This window comes from Platichthys flesus, chromosome 23 (assembly GCF_949316205.1).
Source record: "Platichthys flesus chromosome 23, fPlaFle2.1, whole genome shotgun sequence".
Taxonomy (NCBI): Eukaryota; Metazoa; Chordata; class Actinopteri; order Pleuronectiformes; family Pleuronectidae; genus Platichthys; species Platichthys flesus.
The window spans coordinates 7,815,140-7,838,366 of NC_084967.1; the positions used below are offsets into that span (position 1 = coordinate 7,815,140).

Consider the following 23,227-nt stretch of genomic DNA (forward strand, 5'->3'; position numbering starts at 1 on the left):
CACATCTTAAGGTGGAAAACACATCATATCAAGTCCACTGCTCAATCTACTGGTTTAAGACAGCAGAGTGATTTCAGATTGAGGCTCAGTGTTAAAGCAGATTATAATGACTGAATATCATAATCCTATTTATTTTATATTTACTAATTTGCTAATATATTTACCATAAATTAGTAACTAGTAATTTATGTAGGTATATGTTGAAATTTAGTCTTACCTGTCTTAGGTTGCAGTTTTTGCTTTGACATCGCACTCTCCCTTTGTGGATAAATCAATGTATCTATCTATCTATCTATCTATCTATCTATCTATCTATCTATCTATCCATCTATCTTTCCATCCATCCATCCATCCATCCATCCATCCATCCATCCATCCATCTATCTATCTATCTACCTTCTTTCTTTTTTTCCTGCTCTCTATTCCTCTGGATTCTATATTTATAATCCACTTCTTATTGCGATGACTTGGAGTCAGGGAGTGTGATGAACGGGGAAGGGGGGGGGGGGGTAATGAGGGTCCACCAACTGTGCTCTGACCAAATCAATCGCTGACTCCCAGTAAAAATCCCCCATCACTCGGTACTGGGATGGGACTCTGGTAGCAGAGAGTAGCAGCATCATCCCAGCAGCTGTCCGTCACCTCTGGCTGCAGGGGAGACGAACAGCTGAGTCAAAACAGCAGCACATGCTCTGACTCCGCCTCCGTAACCGAGGCTCAACCAATAGTGCGGCACATACTCACCCGGAAGTCCCGCCCGCACGCTCGTAAGCAGGCAAACATGGCAGCTGTTAGCAACCAGGACATCTCTGCGTCTATCGGCGGCCTTTTGAATGAAAAACACCGCGCGGAGCACCTGCAGGTGCTGAAGACGTTCACGGCTGCGTTACGGGACAGAGAGTACAGGTGAGGACATGTTGTCTCCGGCCTATAATCAACGGACACTGAGGGCGTTAGCTTCCAGGCTAATGTAGCCTGGAGTCACTGCTCACATCCAGAGGGCTGCTCCATTATTCAGAGTGATGAGTTCCAGGATTAGCTTTGTGAGTTTATTCCGTAATACGACTACAACGAGGCTGCACTCTAATAATAACAGTAGATATTCAGATTCACAGTTTTCACAGCAGACATTTTGGATTGTCACAGCAACAGAACTAATGTCACTGATGATGCCAGTATCCCAGCAAAGAGTGAAGCTTCAAGAAGAAATCCACTGTGTAAATTGAAATTCAGTTTCACTCCACATTAATTTCCTCAGCTTCCCTCATGTTTACGAACCACTGGCCTAGATTAAAACCGCTGACTTCCTCTTCTCTGTCTTTCCACTTCCTGTCAGGGATGCTGTGGAGGAGCAGGCGTTCTCCAGTCTCCTGCAGGTCCTCACAAGGCTCAGCAACGAGCTGCATGCTGCCGGAGAGACCAGCGAGGACCAGCAGTCTGTCGGCCTGCAGCTGCAGCTGACCGCCGAGTGCTTCAGGGCCCAGAGGAACTCCTGTGTGCAGAGCACACGCAACCAGAGTCTGCTCAGGTGATTCCTGATACAACGCAGTGTTGTTGATACAGGAGGCTCTTCACTTGTGGATATTATTTGCTAATCTAGAAATGACCACCTATGAATTATTCCCTGGGAAAAAAGTGAAAATATCAAAATAACCACCCAATCCAACATTGTTCATTCAAAGCTTAAAATTATTCCCTGGATCCTCACCAAATTAAATACTTTCTCTCCGACCCAGACCACTACGACCCACATCCTTCTAGCACTCTTTCCCAAATGATGTTACAATCAGCTCTAAATAGAAGATTTTAATGTGAACTTGTCAAATGACTAAATGTCCATCTCTCACAAGCACCAGACATCAGCATATTCAGCCAATACAGATGTTTTTATGATGAATGTAAATACATTTTTAATTACATATCTGCCTATGGCACCTGATCATGTTCATTTTATAATGTCCATCTGCCAATAGCTTTAACCAAAGAGATAAGCAAGGACTCATCTAAATATACTTCAAGCACAAAATTAATTAAATTTTCTTCATCTAGGGAGCTCGGCTTCATTGATGTATCGCTTAAACTTCTGCGCTTCCTTCAGAACACACATTGGGAGAGTACTGATGGCATATTTGAAAGTAAGTCCTGAATTGGGTCATTCATCCATACTGAAAAAATCAGATGATCTGTAGAACGAGCCTTGTACATATTAACCTATTATTCACCATGTGTTCCAGCTCTGCGTTGTGGGATCCAGTTCCTAGGTAACTTGGCCGTGGGACACCAAATGTGTAAAGATGACATTTGGCGGCTGGGTTTCCCAAATCTTTTCCTGTAAGTTGTGTTCGACATAATTGCCGTTATATTTGTGTATCCGTAAAGAAAAACACCATTTAACACCGTTTTGTCCGAAATAAAGTTTGGAAAACATAATAATATAATATAATTTAAACTATTGCTGAACATGTGTGAGCAGGGAGCTGCTCGGGGCTAAGGATGAGAAGACTGTGAACTACGCCTCCATGGTTCTCCACACGTGTCTGGATGAAGCCAAGGTGGAAGACATGTCAGAGCCGCAGAACATCCAGCTGGCACTCAGGGTGATGGAGCTCTGTAGGACTCAACCTGACCTGGACTGGACGTACGTCTGTTTATGTGTCTTTGATGGTGTGCGTGATGCAATATTTAGTTCATGTGCAAAGAATTCACATTTTCCACTTCTCATTGGTAAAGTTTTAATTTGTATTTATTAAATTTACAGGGTTCTCATTGCAACCCAGCACTTTCTCAAATCTTCAGCTCTGGTGGAGAGCATGTACACAGGGATGTCTCACCTTGAACGGTACGTTACTTTCACTGCAGAGACAAACATGCATCGAAATGAATAAGACTGTCTCCCACAGAAACTGACATGCTGGGAGACAGTTTTGTTAAAGCTAGTTTAGTGGTTTCAGATTCTGATCCTGCCTATATGTCACAGAATCACCAACCAGCACAGATACAGATAACCAATGTTTAAATCTAAAATTGTACCCGAGATATGTAACTTACAGATTTGCTGTTTTCAGAGTGACGTTGCTGGAACTGCTCTTTGCCCAGCTAAAAGAGGAAGACTCCGAGGAGTGCGGCGTCCCACCCAGCGTGGCTCGCTTCGTGGCTCATTCCTTCCAGACAGGTTGTGGAGCAGTGCTCACACTTGCCACTGGTTCTGCCTCCAGCGATGAGGTGCGGAGATACAGATAAACTAGATTTCAAGATTTGGATTCAAAGTTTGTGAAACTTTTGAATGGAAAAGTCTACATTCTCATTTTCTGGAGTGTTTTTTTCCAATAGCAGTATTACCATTCCGATCCTTTCCTTTAGTGACTGACTCACGTTGGTTGTAATCCCCCGCAGGTCCTGCAGGAGGCACTGACAGTGATCAGTCTGCTTGATGTTTTGTGTGAGATGACCGCAGACCAGAGACAGTTCATGTTCCTGCAGGACCAGCCTGACCTTCTCCCGACCACTGTTGGTAAATGAAAACACACACACACACACACTCATAGACCGGTTCCATAACTGGAGTCTGTGGGTCAGATTTGACTGTCTTAGGGTAAATATTTCAGCTACACACCATAGATACTCTTTGAAATGGTGCTGTGGAAGATACAGATCCCCATTAAATCGCCCAAAGGAAAACAGATTAAATTCCGTCTCGCAAATGCAGATAAGTTTGACAGAAATCACATAACTGGTTATTTAAACACCATGTCGAAAGTAAATTTATCTGGAATTCCAATTCCATCTTCTGAGCGAGGAGCCGTAATGGTTTCAACTAAAGCCTGGTAAATAAAATGTTGTATGTTCTCCTTTTCTCAAAACGTTCTGCTTTTCCCCATTTACGTTTTCCCTGCAGAGCTCCTGAGGCAGGTGCACACCATAGGGAAGGCCAGTAAGAATATGTTCAGTGCTGCTCAGAACTTCTCCTCCCTCGGTGGAGATGGAGACTCTTCTCCTGTCACCGGCTTCAAGGCTCATCTCATCCGGCTAATAGGAAATCTCTGTTACAGCAACACCAACAACCAGAACAAGGTTTGGATTAATAACAGATCCATTGATTATTAATTATTTGTATAATCCCTAACAGTGCAAATAATGATGGTTTGGAAAAAATATATATTTGACAGAAGGGAAATGAAGGCCCTTGATATTATTTTAAATCCGAATACTTATATTATAATATTTTCTTTCATTGGGTTGTTTTCTTTCCTAATCCAGCCTTGATTAGTCAAAGTTAATGGAATTAATGGTCAAGTAAAGAATGAGGTTTCGGCCGTCGTAGTCAGATCTAGCTCTTACTTCATTTGCATCTTTTTCAGTCTTATCCTCGTCAAACCACGTGACGTGTGAGGACTGAGAAAAAGTGAGGAGCACACATTAGTGTAATATCTAATGGAGCATGAGGCCGTGTGTTCCTGTGACTCCGAGTTTACCAGCTCTTTCAACACAACTGCTTGGTTTTGCACTGTAACGTGAAACATTCCCTCTGTGGTGATTTTATCAGTTTGTCTCCGTCTGTCAGCATGTGACTATTAACATAAAAAACAGATAAATAATGAAGTGGATAGGGAGGAGTTGGCCTCTATCAATGGTACATTATAGACTCAGTCCTACTTAATAGAAACAGATTTGTGGAATGCTTGTGCGGCGGCCACCCTCAGTTGGCCTCTCAATAATATTTATGGATGCTGATCTGTGGTCTGTCAGTGGTCAGAAATCACCCGATATCTCTTTTCACTAAGATCTCTTCCAGTAAACGAAATGTCATTCTGTTCACCTTTGGGAGAATATTGTAATTTAAGATGTGCATGCAAAGCACTGAACTGTCTGTACCGAGCTGAAGTCGGGGTCCAGTCACTTGTTATTCATCTCTTTAAGGGTTTGGACATAATGTAAGCAAATTCAGACAATCCCCGTGAAAGTGGAAAACGCAGACCTGGGTGCTTGTGCTCGTCAGCGACTTTGTGTCTCTGACAGTTGAAATGACATTTACATTTTCTGAAACTCAGCAGCCCGGCGGTGTTTCTGGAGCTCCCAGTAGTGTATTTGAAGGGTGACCACAAAGGCAAGAGGAGGGCAACAGTTAGCAAAGTCAACAATTGAGCCTATAGAATCGGACGAATGATACAGAGCAGATCACCCTGTTGTGACGGTCGCACACTAACCCACAACCACACTGCTGCTTCTGCATAGACATGAGGCTCCGCTCGGGACAGGGACGCTCGGGTCGAATCCGTTCCTTTACATAATATATTTGTACTTTTGTTTTTTCTTGAAACAGTATTTGCTGGCTAGACTGCACCGCTCGACCAAATCCTACAATTCACCCAAATGTTTCTATGGAAGATTTAAGCGGTGGTGATTTGAGTGGGCAGCCTGGGCCTGTGGTATGTTTGCTTTGTCAGACCACAGAAAGCATGGCCATCAGACAAAGCAAGCAAAACATGTTGCTGCTTCTCATTTGACACTCACCTATTGCTTTGAAAATGTGTCAGAAGGTTATCAAAACACAAACGTCGCCTTTCACAAATGTAACCTTAGGTTTTCTTTTGTTTTTGCAGGGTTGCTTAATTTAAATTATTGTCTACAGACACAACAATGAAACTCGAAGCGATGAAATGTTGTTGTGTGTGTCATCACTGCTGGAAGACTGTCAGTAATTCTAACATCTATTTGATTAATCAATACCAGTTCATTCTCTAACATATCACTGAATTTGTTTTCCTCAGGTGAGAGAGCTGGAAGGCCTCCCCCTCATCCTGGACAACAGCAACATAGACAGCAACAACCCATGTATCCTTTGTCTGACCTGGAAACATAATGTACATAAGTTGCAAATTTTGCAACTTGGTTCTGGAAGTTCAGCTGGAGGTTAACATGTTCCCGGTAGCACTATATTACTGGTTTGTGAGGAATGCAATTTGCATTCTGTTATGTGAACCTTTCTTTATATTGTTGCATTTCTACCACAGTGGTGCTTTTGTATTAGATCGCATATTGATATGCTTCAATGTTTTATCAGCCTCACAGACACTGAAACGAGAGGAGCAGAATATTATCACACGCATCACTATGATATGATTCAATAAAACAGCACCACTAACTATGGCCTCTGTTTGACACACTGTCAACAATAAGAGAACAGTGCAGGCTTCACCCAGATGGGATTTATCTGTTTTATGGGTTTGCATCAGATTGCTCTGGTTAACCTGATACAGTGAAAACCCTACACTGTCACTGGAGGCTCCGCTCCCACTGCAACTTGGTACGTTCAACTGATGTGAACCAGCAGGGTTTGACCTTTGACCTGGGAGAGTGTACATATGTGTTTTTGGGCCAGCTTCTTATCCTCGGCCTCTGCTTGGCTTCCACTTACCAGTTGGTATCAGTTTGTTAAGCAGTGGGCCGTGTCCCAGGCTGTTCTTTAACCAGGTCAATAGTCTGAGCCCATCTTCTGTCCCCATGCACCCTCTTGTACATGCTTACACACACACACACACACACACACGCACATGCTGGTCACCCCTTCCACTGGTTTCATGTTGGCATTTGTTTCTGTTCAGGGACAGATTGGCAATTTAAAAGGTTAATTGGATTTCTGCATGAAACTTGGGAGGGATGACTTTAACTTGTGTGGTTATTGTGGTGTCTTTGTCCATTGCCTTTCATGGCCATCTTCACAGCATGGTTAGCTTGGTTTGTGAACGACCTTGTGCGACCTTTCTATAGGTTTGGTTTCCGCAGTTTGTGTCCCAGAAAGCAGAGTGATGCTGGTGGACAGGACTTGCATTGGCTTATTTGAATGCATCACAAGCAAAGTGACAGAACCACAGTACAGTTCATAATGCCTGATATCACCCCATTCAAAGCACATTTGCGTCGAAGCTTCCACAGTTAATTGAATTCCCGTTTTAAATTCTGATCATTTCCTTAACTGGGTAACCTTCAGTCATCAGCCAGTGGGCCATCTTTGCCATCAGGAACCTCCTTGAGAACAACGTGCCGAACCAGAAGCTGGTGGCCGAGCTGGAGCGCCGCGGCCCGGCTGACTACTCTGCCCTCAGGGAGCTGGGATTCATGGTGGAGGAGCGAGATGGAGGTTTGCTGCTCAAAACTGTGAGGAAAGACTCGTAAGAACCTCGGAGCAGCAGCCAGGAAGAAGAGAGAGCCTCAACCCGCTAGCAGGTTTTCACGTGAAGTCGTTGCTCAGGAGGGAATAAAGTACATGTGCATGCGCTTGTGTGAACATGTACTTATAACGTACTGAAGCCTCCTTAATGTTACACAGTATTTAAGAAACGGAACAAAAAGATTTGTGCCTGTCCGGAAAAACTTGACAGCCATGCCACAGATAAAAGTAAACTGCTTTTTAATTTAAATATATCTATGGTCAGGGTCAAAGAAGTAGTATTAGTACTAGAAGTAGTTCTCATGCTCAGAGGAGCTTAACAATATTCAAAAGGACCTCAGCAGCTCTCGCTCTGTAGTGAGTGGAGTCTGGGAAATGAAGAGTTTGGCTGGACAATCTCATGCTGGTACCTTTTTGGCGAAACTGATGCTTTGTGGTCTGTCCAAAAACAAAAAGCACCACAGTGTCCAGGTCTTTTCACTTTCCACTGACACTGATGTTACCACCAGGGGTTGGGGGTTTAATTCCAGGCCTGTAGTGACCTCTGCCTTAACCGTGAAACAGAACAACCACAAAAAACCCTCACCACAACAGCTGAATATATGGTTGTGTCTTTACCAGAGAGACAACAACATTTTCCTTTTTCCTCTTTCAAACTCTTACATACCTGCTTATTTAAAGTGACATAACATTATTAATATTATAATCTAAGGATATTGCGAAAGGCAATAACAAAGAATAAACTATGCATGTTTTGTAACTTAACAACAACGCTCAGTGTACAGCATGAGTCTGTCACTATACCTGTGCTGGCTTTTGCAGTGCTTCTTCTATTGACAGAGTTTTATACTCAACATAGTTTAGTGAATTCATCCTTATTCATCCACTCATTCCTAATCTTCTATTTCTATCTTATTGCAGTCATATAGATGAATAAACCATGAGGGCTTATAGCGAGTTCAGGTTTTATACCTTTAACAGCTTTTTCTTCAAGCTTTAATAGAGTTTTACTGGATTATAGACTTTTGTAGAGATTTATAGTAAATAATGTAGGTGCTATTTAGCTGAAGTGAATGTGTGTTTCAGCTTCTTGTGTTGATCGATTATAGTGGATGAGTGGTGGATGGATGAGAGCATACTAGCTAAAAGTGTGAGTGAGTGAATCAGACCAGAAGCATTAGTTTGCAGAATGACATCCCTCCGTGCTCCTCCCGTTGCTGGATAAGCTGAATGGTCCTGACACCTCAACAATGCCGCGCTTTATGGGCCTGCCCACACCCTGCTCCACCCTGTTTGCTCTGCCTCAGATTTTTAATGACAAAATGTATTGAAACAATCGGCTCGACTCTCCCCTCAATCCACCGGCATAGTGGTGGGAGCTTATGCGGTTCCGGTCCCCAGGATTTCAGACGGCTAACAAAACAGCTGTTACTCGCGCTCGACTGGCTGGCTGCAATGCTTTTCAGCCCCACAGGAAAGAGGCTGTGCGAGTCAGCCAGGCTGAATGAGGTGGCACGGCCACGGTCGTCTGTTCACCTCCTAACACATTAGCACCACATCAGTCAAGGCCAGAAGTTCTTGTTTCCCATATCAGCGTATTATCCAGCAGGCCTCAGCCATATTGTCTCTGTGCCTTCTGGTTTGATGGAGACCTTAAAGAGGGAAAACACAAAAACACTTAATCAGGGTATAAACCACATGCTTCATGTTCCGTTCAAATATGTTTATAAATTGCCCAATAAAGAACTGTGTGAGTGACAAACAGCTTTTTGTAATGATTTTAATAAGGAGGCCAATAAACTCCAGATGTGACATGAAACTCAAGAGGCATTACAAGGATACTCAGATTTTATTGGTAAAAAAGCAAAAAACAAACCGTCCATATTTGTAAGTGATGCAGACTTTGTTTTAGCCACAGGACAATAAACTTAAATTAGCTGTATTTCAAGTCATAACTACACTTTTTCAGGCAGCAATGAGCTTCTCCTTTTCACCGAAAGCACCATTAAGACAACTGGAAACAGTCTCCTTCATCTAACGCTTCCAATATATCTTCCACATATCTACTCATGTACAATGGTTTTACTGCCTGTGAGCTACTTTGAGTTTTGAAGCATCGTGTCCAGATTGATGATCGGAGCTACTCAGGTAATAAAACACATAGGGTATTTACAACTTTAGGAACTTTGATCAAAGACATAAATTCCAAATAATTTATAACTCTCAAATCTGAATAAAATGACATTAGAAAACACTGGTAAATAGCAACTTTGTTTCCCATCTATAAATGACATAAAGTGCCACGTTCCTCATATAAAAATATACTCTTCAAATTGTTTTCTAAGTTATATAAAGCCTAAATAAACATTTCTGAATACATTAAGGGTGCCGTCCAAAAATAGCTGTGAGGACTTTGATCCTCTCGTACCCCCTTCTGTGTGGTTAGGGCACATGCCATCCACCCAGGCAGGCCTAAACCGCGCTGGAAGGCCTTGTGTAAGCAGAGGCCACCAGTTGGAATTCCACGTCTCCGCTGCTCATGGGAACGTTGGATGTATCTGAACCTGATTGCACCTCTATGGAGTTCCACTGAGGCTTACACGCCGTTCTCAGAAGTCAAGAGCCCCTCCGAAAAAAACAAAACAATGAAAACAGTCAGGATTTTAAGTGACGCTGAAGCTGACAGGTCGGATACTTAAAATAGTAATGTCAGTGGTTTCTGCCTCTTTGGGTCTTGGTGCAACAAAAGGGGGTCTGGCCCCTGGTGGGAATACGTCCATGAGAGAGGGCTCAGGGCAGCACTCAACAGCACCAGCCCAGCAGGGGAAAAAAAGTGTGACTATGTGAGTGCAAAAGAAAAATAATTCCGACATAGCAAATACCTTTCTGACCACTGATAAAGTGAATGAAAAAAAGGGATCTGCAGCAACTGAAGATCATTACAAAAAAGGAAAAATAGTTTGCTATCCATCCTAAGACTTATAAGACATAAATAATCTTGCTTTTATTTTTCAGTGTTCAAACAAAATACAGTGTGAGCGTACAGTTAAAATATTCCACCGCCACCTTTTCAATATCCATCAGGCGCCGGATCTCCTCAGAGCACTTTGCTTCCAGTTAGCGTGTTTACGCTCTTCTCCACTTCCAATAACAGTCCTTGCTGCTTTCCTCCCACTCGGGCACGATGTCTGTAAGTGACGTGTTTGCAAGATGTAGCTTTTTTCTGGGAAAGAAGAGATTGAATTCGCTTCATGTCACAGTCACATGATTTGGACACGCTCTCCAGGCTTCATGTTCCATTTCACGCGTGCCTTTCCTTTTTTTGAAGAATTCCAAATAGGAAGTCAAAATGTGCAAAATGTTGAATAAATACTTCCACGTCCTTCACTTCAAATTCCACTTCGTCGGATCCCCCTGACCTTCGACCCCTTGTCTGTTTCCCATCCTCAGCCGCTGTCCGTCTCTCTCGTTCCCTACTTGCAGGTGTAAACCTCCGATTTCTCCCTGCACGTGTTGCACTTGACGAAGCAGCACCAGTGGAACTTGCAGTTGCACTGCCACACGCGCGTGTAGTGGTGTGTGTTGTAGCCCCGGCCGCAGCACATCACATTGCAGCTGTCTGTGTTGGTGGAGGTGCCATTGCACAGCCTGCCCCTCGTCCCCGTGCTCCCCGTCGCCGTGTCCTCCTCGCAGTAGTTGGGCGAGCGCTCCAGGTAGACCAGGTCCGTGTCTGTGGGCTTCTGGTAGCCCCGGGCGTCTTTGAGACGCAGGAAGGACGGCTGGCGGAGCCGCGAGGCCCGGACAGGCTCCACTTGAACCGATTCGCTGTAGCGCTCCTTCAGCAGGTAGCCGATCTCTCTGAACTTTGGTAGGGTGATCCAGCAGGTCTTAGTGGTGCAAGAACCGGAAACGCCGTGACACTTGCACTCCAGCTTCATCCTCTCCTCCAGGATCTGGTCACAGAAAGAGGACAGGGTAGGTCAGAATAAAGTAAAATAGCTTGTTCTCGTTCTGCTTGAATTGTCCTTTTGAGTTCCCGTTCATTGCTCGTATTTGAAATGGTTAACAGTAAACCCATATCCTTGTAATCTGTCTGCTGGTAAGCTGGGCTTCCTGCAGGCATTTTGACTTTCAGCGCACTAACCAGATGCCAACTTTGTGTCAGAGACCTGGGGAAAATAACTCATTCCCCAAAAGCGGGAGTCTCTAATTAGCTTTACCTTTCCTCAGACCACAGAGTAGCATGACAGCCCAGAGAAAACTGACCAGAGATGTTGTGCAACCAAGCACGTATGGAGTTACATTGTGGTTTGAACCAGATTTATATTATAATGCCATGCAAAAATGTTCAGATGACAAAACTGACAGGTGACCGTTTCCCCCTTGGGCCTGAGCTTGAAAGGGAACCTTGTTTTTACAGCAAATTAGTTTCGTTACCTTTCGCCCCGCCTCATTGTTGTGCAGGTTCATCAGCCGCCGGGCGTTTTTCTTGATCTCTCGGGCGTCAACAAAGCGCCGCGAGAACTCCACGCCGTACTTAACGTCGGCCGAGCAGCCCCCCCACTTCCAGCCCTCCTCCTGGTCGTGGTAGCCCTGCTTCTCGCGGTCACAGCCACACTGGCTCAGGTTGCCTTGGCTACAGGCTGCCGTCACTGCGTGAGCCACTCCGGCGGCGGTGATGGCGTAGGTGAACGCCGCCTCCCTGCTGCCTGGAGAGAATGGAGAAGAGTCTGAGTAAATAAAAGTAACGTTAAAATAGCATCTGACTGAGAATGTGTACCGGTGCTTTCTTGTAGAAGTTCTAAAATCACTAATTGCTGTACTTCCCTAAGAAAGGAATGAATAGTATACACACGCCATACAGTTTTGCTGGATACCTGGCCTCTGAATACAGTTGTACAATGTCTTCCTGGCTGGAAACGTAACATTTTTAGCAGAAAGTCTGAGTTGGGTTTGCAGAGGTCCACAACTGAAGGATGCCACTTAGATGCATTTCTGGAAATTGTTGACATTTCTGGACTCATTCTAGAAACTAGACACAGACTAGCTTCACTTCTGCTGCTTCTTTCTTCTTATTCTACCTAATTAGACCTCAAGGATAAGTTAAGCTGCAGCTACTTGACTTCACCGAACTTCATTAATCAATAAGACTGATGAAGTCATAAGGCTTTTCTGGCATTTGCATTGCTTTCCATGTCAACGTGGGTTTTCCCTGGGTTCTCCAGCTTCCCCTCCACAGTCCAAAAACATGCAGATGGGTTTACTGGAGACTCTTAAGCCTGCACCAGGCGGTGGTCTAGTGGCAGAAACTTTGGGCAGAAAAGGTCTCTGGTTCGTCTCCGGTTCGACTCCACAGAGAGACAACAAAAGACGAACCTGGATTGATCTGCCCAAAAATCCAAGAGGATTGTCCCTACCCTGTCTAGTGCCCCTGAGCAAGGCACCTTACTCCCCCAACATCTGCTCCCCGGGCGCCGTACATGGCTGCTCACTGCTCTGTGTGTCCTGCACCAGATGGGTTAAATGCAGAGGATAAATTTACCTACCATTGCATGAGTGTGTTGTGCATTTGTTTGGTATAAATAAATGTATCTTATCTTAATCTTAATCTGTAGATGTGCATGTCTCTCAGTTACGGTGATACACTGCCGACCTGTCCAGGGTGTTTTCTGCCCCCGCCCAGTGTCAGCTGTGATTAGATAAATGGTGTAGATAATCATAGCATTCTTTTACTTTGGAAAATACCTGCAAAATGCAGATATAAGTGGATTTCATCCTGCCAAAGGATTCAAGAAGCCTTTACCGGTGCATTAGACAGCAGTGGGGGATTTCTGATATAACGAGTAACTACTAGTACAATTAGTGGTGCCAGATAATTAGGGATGATAGCTGGGGTACTGATCCGGCCATGGCATTCAGAGAGAACTGTTCATCAAGCCAGTGTGGTTGAATCGCTGCAGCCCGCTTAGTTCTTATTACAACACAAATTTTTACTCAGGAAAGAAATAAACAGTCTCTCATCAGTAGATAAACATATTTCCGCCTGTTAAAAATTGGACTGCTCATTTAAAGAAAGATAGCCACCACTATAAATTGCATGACTGAATGGAACTGGGTTTGGAAAGGGGATGAATACATTTTTTCATTTTATGATGCATGTGTTATAATGATTAAAATATACAACTAGTACTTCACTTTCACTTGAGGAAGTACATTTACTGTCTACATTCAGTTCTGTTCATAGTACCCTTCTGCATGTGTTTATAATCATATAATAACCGTTCTGCCTCGTTTCCTACCTCTGATCTGCATCAGCGGAGTCTCTCACAGTTAGAACCGTAATCACTACAGTGAAGAAAACACAAGTGACATCTACTGGCCGACCGAGGAGCTCTGTCTGCGACGGCTCTCGTCGAGCTGCTGCCTCTTGTTGTTTCTCATCATTGAAATTTCTCACACGGCTTAAGTGTCATGCCGCGTCCGTCTCAGGCGCTCCGCGTTATTACAGCAAATGATACTGCTGCATTACATGTTGAAATAATCTGTGGCCGGCTCTTGACTGAGATGTGCCCATTTCCAAGCCTTTTGTATGTCACCATTTGAACTTGAGAATAAACACATTTATATTTATGGCGGGGAGGAGGAGGAGGGGGATGAATTTATTGGCCCAACCCTCGGTAACGGGATATCCTCTAACCAATCAGGATAATGCTGGGTCTTTGTTCTTCTCAACAGCCCAGAGTATTAATGCGTGGCGTCTCTGGTATAGGGGCGATTCTGATGGCTCCTCTCCAACCTGACAAAACTCGCTCGCTGAAACCATCGGGCCTGCGGTTCCCTCGGTCCATAACTCATAACAAACTCTGAAGTCTTCCCTCATCAGCCCCAGAGCCACGACCCACTCGCGTATGTTGTATGGGGGGGGGGCGTTTCTCAAGGAATCAGGGGTGCATGCAACAGCCAAGCAACCATCTCCTCGCGCTGTGATTTGTTTTGATTGTACGGCAGTGCATGCTGGGTCCCATTGTTGCCATCCAGCTGCTGGAGCTGACTTCAATTAGTGGTTTTCATGAATCTCTCTGGTCTTTCTCAACCCTTAATGAGTTCACAGGCCTGGCAGGTCGATCAAATGAAGTTGTGAATGGTACGTAAGCGACACAAGCGGAGGCATGTCACTGGCTGACATCTGCTTTTTGAAAGATGGGCAGGAATGGGAAGATGAGAGCAAATGATCCATGAAGACTCCTGACACATTCTACACCATTATCATATTTGTACAGATTCGATTAGATTTTATCTTTCAGAAAATTCTTATTCTGTAAAACTGTCTTCACGGAGAAGACGAGAGAAACAAAGTGTCTCCTCGACCTCGCTTACACGCCACAAGAGAAAAGAGACATTTCCCTCTGACAAAAGAAATAAAGGGATCCAGACGTCTGCCTGCTCTTCTCCCGTGCAGACCAAAGTGATTGCTCCCAGAGCTGCTAGATTAAACATGGATCCAAACCCACAGCAAGACCGCAACAAAACAGTTCGGAGTGAAATGCAGTTTATAACAGGAGACTCACATAGGAGCGAGTGGACACAAAAAACCAGGGAGATGTGTCAGTTTCTGCGTTTTACAGAGTGCGGTTATAAATCCTTTCAGTAGATGGCACACCCAGATAAGCCTGAGACACCAGGAAGTCGTCACGCTTCAATTTACGGCTGTGACAGTTGTGTTGCAAGCCCAGTGATATTCCTTACATCCATCACAAACTGAGCCTCCTCTGGGGACTCTAACAATGGCAGTAAAGTTATTGTTTTGTTTTAAGGGTCTCAACAAGGCAAATTATTCATTGAGGGCGTTTGTGGTTCCACACAGAAATGGCTTCAGTTCAGTTAAAAGTTTTGCCACCCATCTCGAAAGTCTGTTTTATGCTGCTCGGTTGTGCTGAGCCGGAGCTTTTTTCTCATGATGCCACTGAGGAGATTTTACAGGAGGTCTGAGGATGACAGTAAAAGATGTCAGCACAGGTCTTTTGATTTCAGTCATTTGGAAATAAGGCCACGCAGTTTAGTTATAAGTTATTTTCTCAGTTTGAGAGTCGTGGTTTAGATCTAATTTATATACCTGTCCCTTTGTCCATCTCATATAGTTTGATTAGACGGCCCCCTTGGACAAGACTGTATGTAGGTAAACACCTCTTTGTTTTTTGCCTCAATGGTTGAGGAATTTAAATAGGGCTGCAACCATTAATCTATCAATCGATCAAGAATCGACTACTGATTTGAGGAAGCCATTTTGGGCTTAGGGCGACACTTCTGGACGTTTTCTGGCATTTTAAGGACCAAACAACAAATTGGTTAATTAAAAAAATCAACAGAAATATAGATCATGAAAAAATCTTTAATTGCAGCTCTAAATTTAAGACACTGACCATGAACGCCAACATCTAGTTTGATACCAGCTGAGGTCATTTCCCGTCATGCTTTCCTCATTCCCTTTCGATGTTTTGTCCCACTGAAAACTATATCTAAAGCTTCTGCCCTCTCAGTTTCTCGCCATCACACTAAAGCGTCTACATGTAAAGAATCTGAATTTCAAACAGACTGACCTACTCTCAGCTCTTGTCCAAAGACGGTCCTCTCGCCCAGGGCCGAGCAGTTCCACCGGCCATAGCGGAACTGGTACTGGCACTCATTGATTCCAACCTGGGCGCCCTCGCCAATGACGATGATTGCGTCGGGCCGAGACTGACAGAGGGCTCTCTGACGGGGGGCCAAACCCGGTATCTTGTTGCAGATGATGTTTGCACCCAGGGCTACCACCGAGGATAGTGCCCTGTATATAGAGATGACAAAAGAAAAAAAAAACTGATTTTACGAGAAAATATAGATAAGAATCTGTCTGACATGTACCTGCCACCATTCTCTATATTTGGAGTAGTTTGGATTTAACTCTGTGTCCTGGTCGGACAGAACTTGGCTGTTATTCAAGCAAAATAAGTAAATTTTCAGCAACCCACGTAATTCTTTCATCCCTTCTCCTCTGTTACAGAAGACATACATTACCACAGCTATTTTAGGTTTTCAGGACCTGCCCTTGTTATGAATGAGAGGCATGTATGGTGCAGCAATCATCCTCTTTGTGAGGGTCTGGGTCTTTTAATGTCATGAGAAAGCTCGTTACGTTATGCTGCTCCTATAGAGAGAGAAACCATGAGGTTACTTTTTTCCATATGCTGCTTTATACCAGGTGCGGCCATGACAGCATGGCTCTGTTGTAACGTGTAAATCCGAGAGCAGGTTACCTCATCAGCAGCACCCAAATTAGGAGATATAAAATATCATGTAGATTAAATATTGGCTTCATACACCCAAATCTTCATCCACTGGATTTAAGGCACGGTGTTAAAATTAAATGTAATGAGGAACAGTCTGCAGCCCCCGTCCCTTGGTATAGTCTGTGATTCCATTATGGAATAAAATGTAATTGATTGAACGACACAAATCACGCATATCCTACCAATGGCTCTGGATATTCCAACGTTTTTCCCACAGTTATCCACAGCAGAATCACAAGGGACATTTTAAAATATAGCAATTTACTCCAAATAGCGAGGTTAAATGTTAGCTTTAAAAGTAAAAACACGTGTTGCACGCTCTTAAGATAACATATTAACAACACTAGAACCATTTAACGCGCGATCTAACTTGACTTATCCAATTTCTGACTTGTGCGTAATTGGCCATTTTTACGCGCAAGGAACAAGCATTTGCACGCGCCAGGGGACCGTCGCATACAAAGTGACTCACGGTTCAAATAGGGCAAGTGCATTTCATAAAGAAACCTACAGGTAGCTACCGCTGGTGAGGATGAGGAAGATCTGTGGGTAGTAGACGGACAGCAGCGCACTGCGGGAGGAGATGATGAGCATGGTTGCGCATTGAACACCGCTTTTGCTGCGCTGTTGCGGTTTGAAAAAAAGAAAAGAGGATGAATATGTCCTTTTCTCTGAAGTCCAGGAGTTGGTTTGACTTGATGTCTTCGCTCCTGCGCGCTGGTGGTGGTGGTGTCTTCAGCAGCTATAGTGCAGCCGTGGCGCGCTGCGGCAGCTCCGAGCTCTGCTGTCCATGTGTGAGGAGATGAGAGGCTGCATCCCTCGGCCGAAGTGCGCGCAGCCACCTGGTCTGTGAGAGGACTGGGTGGGAGAGGGAGAGGGAGGGAGGGGGGGGGAGGGAGCCAGCAGGGTTCCGGAAGTCCGATTCTAATAAGGGAGCTGCTCACAACTCCACAAGTATCTATCTATCTATCTATCTATCTATCTATCTATCTATCTATCTATCTATCTATCTATCTATCTATCTAACTATCTATCTATCTGTCTGTCTGTCTGTGTATCTCTCTAATTATATATCTCACCATCTCTCTAGCCCCCTTCATCTCTCATCCATCCATCCATTCATCCATCCATCTGTCCATTGTCTCACCAGCACAATTTTCTTATTTATCAGGATGTATATATATAGGTGCCCTACATATGTTACTGTTATATGTATTGAAGTTAAAGGTTCAGTGTGTAGAATGTAGTGACATCTAGTGGTGAAGTTGCAATATGCAGCTGAACACCCCTCACCTCACCCACTCCTTCCAAACATGAAAGGGAACCTTTGGTAACCTTACCAGATGATAAATGCAGTCATTCATATACAGAATCCATAAATGCATTTATATACATACATACGTACATACATACATACATACATACATACATACATACATACATACATACATACATACATACATACATACATACATACATACATACAGGTATTATGATGTTATGTGTAAATAATTCCTGGTGAGAAATTCAATTTTTAATGCTCATCACTCCAACATCGGACTCTCAGTTTCTCAGTTATTGGCTCGTCAGAGGGTCGGATGCATTTTGAAATGCCTCAGATGGTCAGTGGTTCTTTCAGCTCACATGTGCTGCTGGTGGATCACTGACAATACGCCCTCATGTGGTGGCATGAAGGAAGAATCTCAGACTCAATGTCAGTTTAATGCGCCAGGTGCAGCATCTGTAGAGTTAGTGTCGATCAAGTTCTGAATTAATGTCTGTCTGTCCATTACTCTATCTATCTATCTATCTATCTATCTATCTATCTATCTATCTATCTATATATCTATCTATCTATCTATCTATCTATATATCTATATATCTATCTATCTATCCAATATATCTGTCACATTTTTCTCTGCTGTGAACACCCTTGTTAAACCTTTACAGTCGTTGAGGTGCCCTATAGTGTCATTAGAGTAGAAGGCCAACAAGGGGGAACACTAGAGGATTTGTTGCCGTTTCTTCCTTTTAAAGCTGTTCCACAGCAAACACAGGCCTGTTTGAAGTGAGCACCATGGGCGGAGACGCTCCCGTTCACTTCCACAAGGCACCTTCAAAGCACAGTTTTTATTGGTCTACTTCACAGAGTGGACCGAGGACAAAGTGCATATTTTCCCCGCTTGTTGTTGACATTTCGGAGACTGGAAATCGAGACGTCCCGAGCTTAACTTGAGCCCAACAAACGACCACAATGAGATAGTATTAATACAATTTGCTGCAAAATGAGACATCAGTCATGTGAACAAAAGTGAGACGCTCTCTTAGAAAAACGACCCGAGGGAAATATTGTGGACGCAAACCTTTTCATTTAAATTCTCGGCGGCTGCCAACGGAGCGATTTGAGAGATAGCAGTGATTTTGGAGGAGAATAAAATACCGTTCATTCTTTGGCTGCTATGAGATTGGCCTGATGCTCGTGCCCACTCGGACTCTGTGAAACTCGAGCTGCAGTCACATGTGCTCTGAGCTTTGGAGTATGAGAAGCAGCTTTGCCACTAAATAGCAGCGTGTTGGCTGTTTAAACCTCAACATGCAGCCCTTCCAGTGGACAATTCGCAGATAATGTCTCTGGCTCGGGGGCAGCGGAGGAAGAACCCCTTTGTGTTTGTGTGTTCTCTGCGCCTTTTACTGCGTCTCTTTCTCAACCCCTCTCTCTTTCTGTCCAAATAATCCTCCTAAACCACAATTTCCAAAGCCAAGATAGCACTTAAGCAGCGTGCACTCACTGTCCTGGCGTTCACACAGCGATATCTGTTTCTTTTCATTCTTTTTTGGAGCAGGAGAAGAGGTGAACAGGGAGACATGGGAAGTGGGGAGCTGCACAGGAATTTGGTTTTACTGCCGAACGCGCAGGACGGGAGATCAGTGGTGACAGTTGCTGTGATACTTATAGTAATCTGTCGAGTTTTGACAGTGATGGTTTTGAAAACCTCATCCGCGTTAAAAGGATGAATGACAGGGCTGGAGACGGGCAGGGGGTAGCTGGAACTGCGATGCAGTGAGGCCTCAAACTGGAAAATAAAAACACAGATTAATAATGGTGTCTTATGGCTCTGTGGGATTTTGGGAGGCTATCTTGTGCCTGAGCCCAGAATCCCCTGTAGTTGTTAAGCAAATGGTGGTTTTTGATAATCGTAGTGAACGTCTAATAATTCATCTTAAGTCATGTTTTTGTCAATGCCAGTCCCATCGTCGTGTAGTCAGTAATACAGGAGAAGGTGCTGCAGGAAAATTGTGAAGTCAAGTTTAGTTATATAGCACTTTAAAATACAACTGCAGTTTAACAAAGTTCTGTACAATAAAAGAAGCGACAGTGCAAAATGTAAGAAGAGAATAACATAACATTGGCGAGCATAGCATTAAATAAAACCAGTAAAATAATTACTAAAATAAAACAAATAAAAGCAGTATACTGTGTGTATAATGTTGGAGATGGATGGATGGATGGGTGGAATGATGGATGGAAGCTTCACAATAATTATAGGCTCATTCGCAGCATGTCCTTCGGCTAATCATTAAATTCAATCAAATTAATGAGGGATGGTTACCATGTGTTCCAACCAATGTTTTCACCCAGCTTATAATTATCGTTTAGTAGTTGAGTAAGATCCAAATTCAACACGTCATTCAGGATGAGTGCAATGGACGAGCAGGACAACAGAATGTCTTTTTCCATGTTTATTATTCCATGTAATCTGTTTGGCAATGTTAAGGTTCTCTACTTGAAATGGTTCTCCAATAAGAAAAAGGTAGTTGTTCTTGTGACATGTTATTTAGTGGCATGATAGGACAGAGAACATCTGTGCCTAAAGGCCGTACATTTTACTGCAACAATGAATAAAAGATCAAAGGAAACCCAATGATCTATTTCCATCATTATTATTCACTGAGACCATGTGAGGAAAAAACATGCGAGAACACCCAAGAGCTGGCCCACTGTTGTCTGTCACTACGTGTAAATTTACACCGCATTTAAAAAGACTACAGGCAGAGCCGGGACACACTATTGTCACATTACTGGTTTGAGTCTCTTCCCAGGAGTTGTTGCCAGTGACAGAAACACAGATTAACAACAGCCTGAATCTTCAAACGTGACACTTAAGCTTTGAGCTCGATGAGGGAAGACATTTTGTGAAAGGTTCTGGTCGTATGTAACGTGTGCGTGTGTGTGATCTGTGAAGACGCCCTGATGGGTTCCATTGGGTTTAGGTCAGACAAGTGCCCACGGGCCATTTTGTCACATAGCGACATGCAACTCAAGTGGCTTTAAAGCTTGCACCACAATGTCAGAGGCATTGTTCCGACTTTAATATGGCAGCACAAACACATGGGGCCTGTGTGTGTGATGGGGTGAAGGGCATGCTGGAATGAAGGAGAAATCTGAGTGTGGTTGGTGAAAAACAAAAACTACACTGGGGGGAGGGGGGGGGGGGCGTTAACAGGCAGAGAGTGTATTTATGACACAACCGAAATAAACTACTTTGTAATCAAGTCTAATTTACACTGTTCAGAGCATCCACGAAACATGAATAGATGACAGAGGGGAACTGTTCCCATGTCTCGTAAGAACGGTTCCAATTTTGAGTGATGGCTGTTGTCGATGTTCAGCATCTTGAACCCTTTTGGGGCGCAGATGGAGGGGGGGGGGGCGTTTTCGCAGTGCCACAACGTACATAAATGTCTCGAGAGCAGAGCCCTTTTCATGTAAACAGGATTTATGTCCTCGGTGCATAAATGCAGATTTTTCGAGGAGCCAACATATTACAGATGTTGAGGAGGGTGGATGTGCAGAGTCACCAGGAAACGTTTGGGAAAACAACCCTGAAGCCAAGAAAGGAAAAAGTGAGAAGGAATCTATAAAGTGACACCTTCAGCTTATCATTCATTTGAAAGTCGAAATAAAACCTTGCTATTTATCACACTTTTAGCTCGTCAGTTTGGTCTTTTTAAATGGCCTCCTCCATTTGTCTTTACTCACTTGTAACTGCAGAGGGAGACAAAGCACTGGGGATGATCCCACCTTCGACCAGCCGTCTGGTTTGGGTCAAATTTATTACTTTCACACCAACTTCACACCATCCTGTCTCTCATGGCATGAGAACAGCATCTGTAATAGGTTTTCTCTAAACAGACACATGCATCATGCTTTTATATATTTTAGAGAGGATTTATCATCATGTTGCAATAATATCTTTCAGTCCCAAATTACATATATAAAATCCTCTTTTTGCCCAAATGTTCGTGTTATTGTTTAAAAATACTTAGTGTTGAGGCTGACGAGAGTTTGATGTTACCATGTGTCAGCAGTTTTAGAGTCACTAGTAACATATGAAGTATTTCATTTCCAGATCCTCAAGGGGGCTCTTTACTCCTGTGTTTCCAAGTACAGGAGGAGAAGCTGGACAACAGCCCTGTCACTCCCAACACTCCTCAGTGGTTCCACCATCTTGGTTCCTACCTTCAAAATGTCCAAATTCAACCGTTCAATTTGTTAGCCTGAATACGGGAAGCATGACATTTATCTAGAGAATCTTTGAGTGGGTATCATCAAACATTATTTTGTTCTTAGCTGGTTTCCTTAAAGCTGAAGGATTTTTTCAAACTCACAAATCCAGAATTTTTTTATTTCTGCACTTTATTCCCCCATCCAATACATCTGCAAGGATTGGAATTCTGTGTTCAAAGTTAGAGCAAGGATTCACAGGTGAAAGAGGGATAGGTATACACTCACCTCGACACATAGTCATATTCAGACTTGTAACTTACAAATGGAAACATCATCCAGCTATTAGTAATTGATAGTAAGATTTAAAAACCATTAAATCAGCTATTCTAAACTCTGAGTTCTGTTACACTACAGTGCCACATTTGCCACATCAGCACATGCATGAAATGTTTATGAGTAATATTAACTAAAATTAAAAATAAAATAAAAAGTTATGGTTACTAAAGGGAGATGAGCCAAATAACAATCATGGCAAAAGAAGGTACAATAGACAAGTAGTGCAATGTTAGAAGTAAAATTTGCAGAAAAGAAGTTTTAGGGTCAGATCAGGACAATGTCAAAAAAAAAATGATGATCCTTTTGCGGGGAAAAATTCTATATTTTTTTCAAAATGTACTTATTTTTGTCTTTTCTATTTTGTACTCATGCATTGTATTTATTTACAGAAAAATGTGTTAGGGAAAGGTGAACCACTGCTCGTGTGTTCTCTTTGTTGATAAATTACCTACTTTTTTTAAGGCAACATGGTTAATTACAGACTTAATCGTTTATTTTTTTCATCTACACCACCAAACATTGCAAATCCACTGCAGCTGCACTATAAGTCGATTTGATGTGTTCGTAATTCGTATGTGAAGAATTATTGCACTGCGGGTCTGGGAATCAAACATGTGTTGCACTTCTGTAACTTTCTATTCCCATGGAAATACTCGGCCCTTAATGGGTTAGGCATCGTTGAAACTCTAGAAAAATGGCTCCCACTCACTTTTCTCTCGTCCTTGCTCACGCGCACACGCACACACACACACATGTTGATGTAGTCGCGACCTCTTAACCGTTTTTTAGCAGGCTCTAATAGCTCAAATCAGAGAAAGTTAGGAGAAAAAAAACTTCTCTCAGAGTCAAATCGTGTTAGTGCTGACCTCGCTGATTGAGTTTGCTCAC

The 23,227-nt window shown here is 43.4% G+C and overlaps 2 protein-coding genes across 2 annotated transcripts; one reads left to right on the top strand and one right to left on the bottom strand.

Moving 5' to 3' along the window:
• Positions 1-758: 758 nt before the first annotated feature.
• atxn10 (ataxin 10) lies at positions 759-8,930 on the top strand. The gene is made up of 11 exons (XM_062383180.1): positions 759-906; positions 1,337-1,528; positions 2,050-2,135; positions 2,235-2,331; positions 2,474-2,638; positions 2,759-2,839; positions 3,066-3,222; positions 3,394-3,511; positions 3,896-4,071; positions 5,769-5,832; positions 6,989-8,930. Exons 1-11 carry the CDS (start codon positions 782-784, stop codon positions 7,171-7,173), a joined length of 1,446 nt encoding a protein of 481 aa, XP_062239164.1. The 5' UTR covers positions 759-781; the 3' UTR covers positions 7,174-8,930.
• A 1,460-nt stretch (positions 8,931-10,390) lies between these two features.
• Positions 10,391-17,209, bottom strand: wnt7ba (wingless-type MMTV integration site family, member 7Ba). Its single transcript, XM_062382263.1, has 4 exons — positions 17,006-17,209; positions 15,766-15,992; positions 11,606-11,877; positions 10,391-11,121 (listed from the first exon to the last, which is right to left on the bottom strand). The coding sequence occupies exons 1-4, from the start codon at positions 17,086-17,088 to the stop codon at positions 10,642-10,644; spliced, it is 1,062 nt and encodes a 353-aa protein (XP_062238247.1). The 5' UTR covers positions 17,089-17,209; the 3' UTR covers positions 10,391-10,641.
• Positions 17,210-23,227: the final 6,018 nt, after the last annotated feature.

Bases quoted from the DNA above. Each gene is read 5' to 3' on its own strand.
- atxn10 (XM_062383180.1), top strand. From the start codon at position 782: ATGGCAGCTGTTAGCAACCAGGACATCTCTGCGTCTATCGGCGGCCTT. The intron at 3,223-3,393 runs GTGCGGAGATAC...AATCCCCCGCAG, and splicing joins GTTCTGCCTCCAGCGATGAG to GTCCTGCAGGAGGCACTGAC. The intron at 4,072-5,768 runs GTTTGGATTAAT...TGTTTTCCTCAG, and splicing joins ACACCAACAACCAGAACAAG to GTGAGAGAGCTGGAAGGCCT.
- wnt7ba (XM_062382263.1), bottom strand. From the start codon at position 17,088: ATGCTCATCATCTCCTCCCGCAGTGCGCTGCTGTCCGTCTACTACCCA. The intron at 11,878-15,765 runs GTCAGTCTGTTT...CATTCTCTCCAG, and splicing joins TGGACAAGAGCTGAGAGTAG to GCAGCAGGGAGGCGGCGTTC. The intron at 11,122-11,605 runs GTAACGAAACTA...TTCTGTGACCAG, and splicing joins ACAATGAGGCGGGGCGAAAG to ATCCTGGAGGAGAGGATGAA.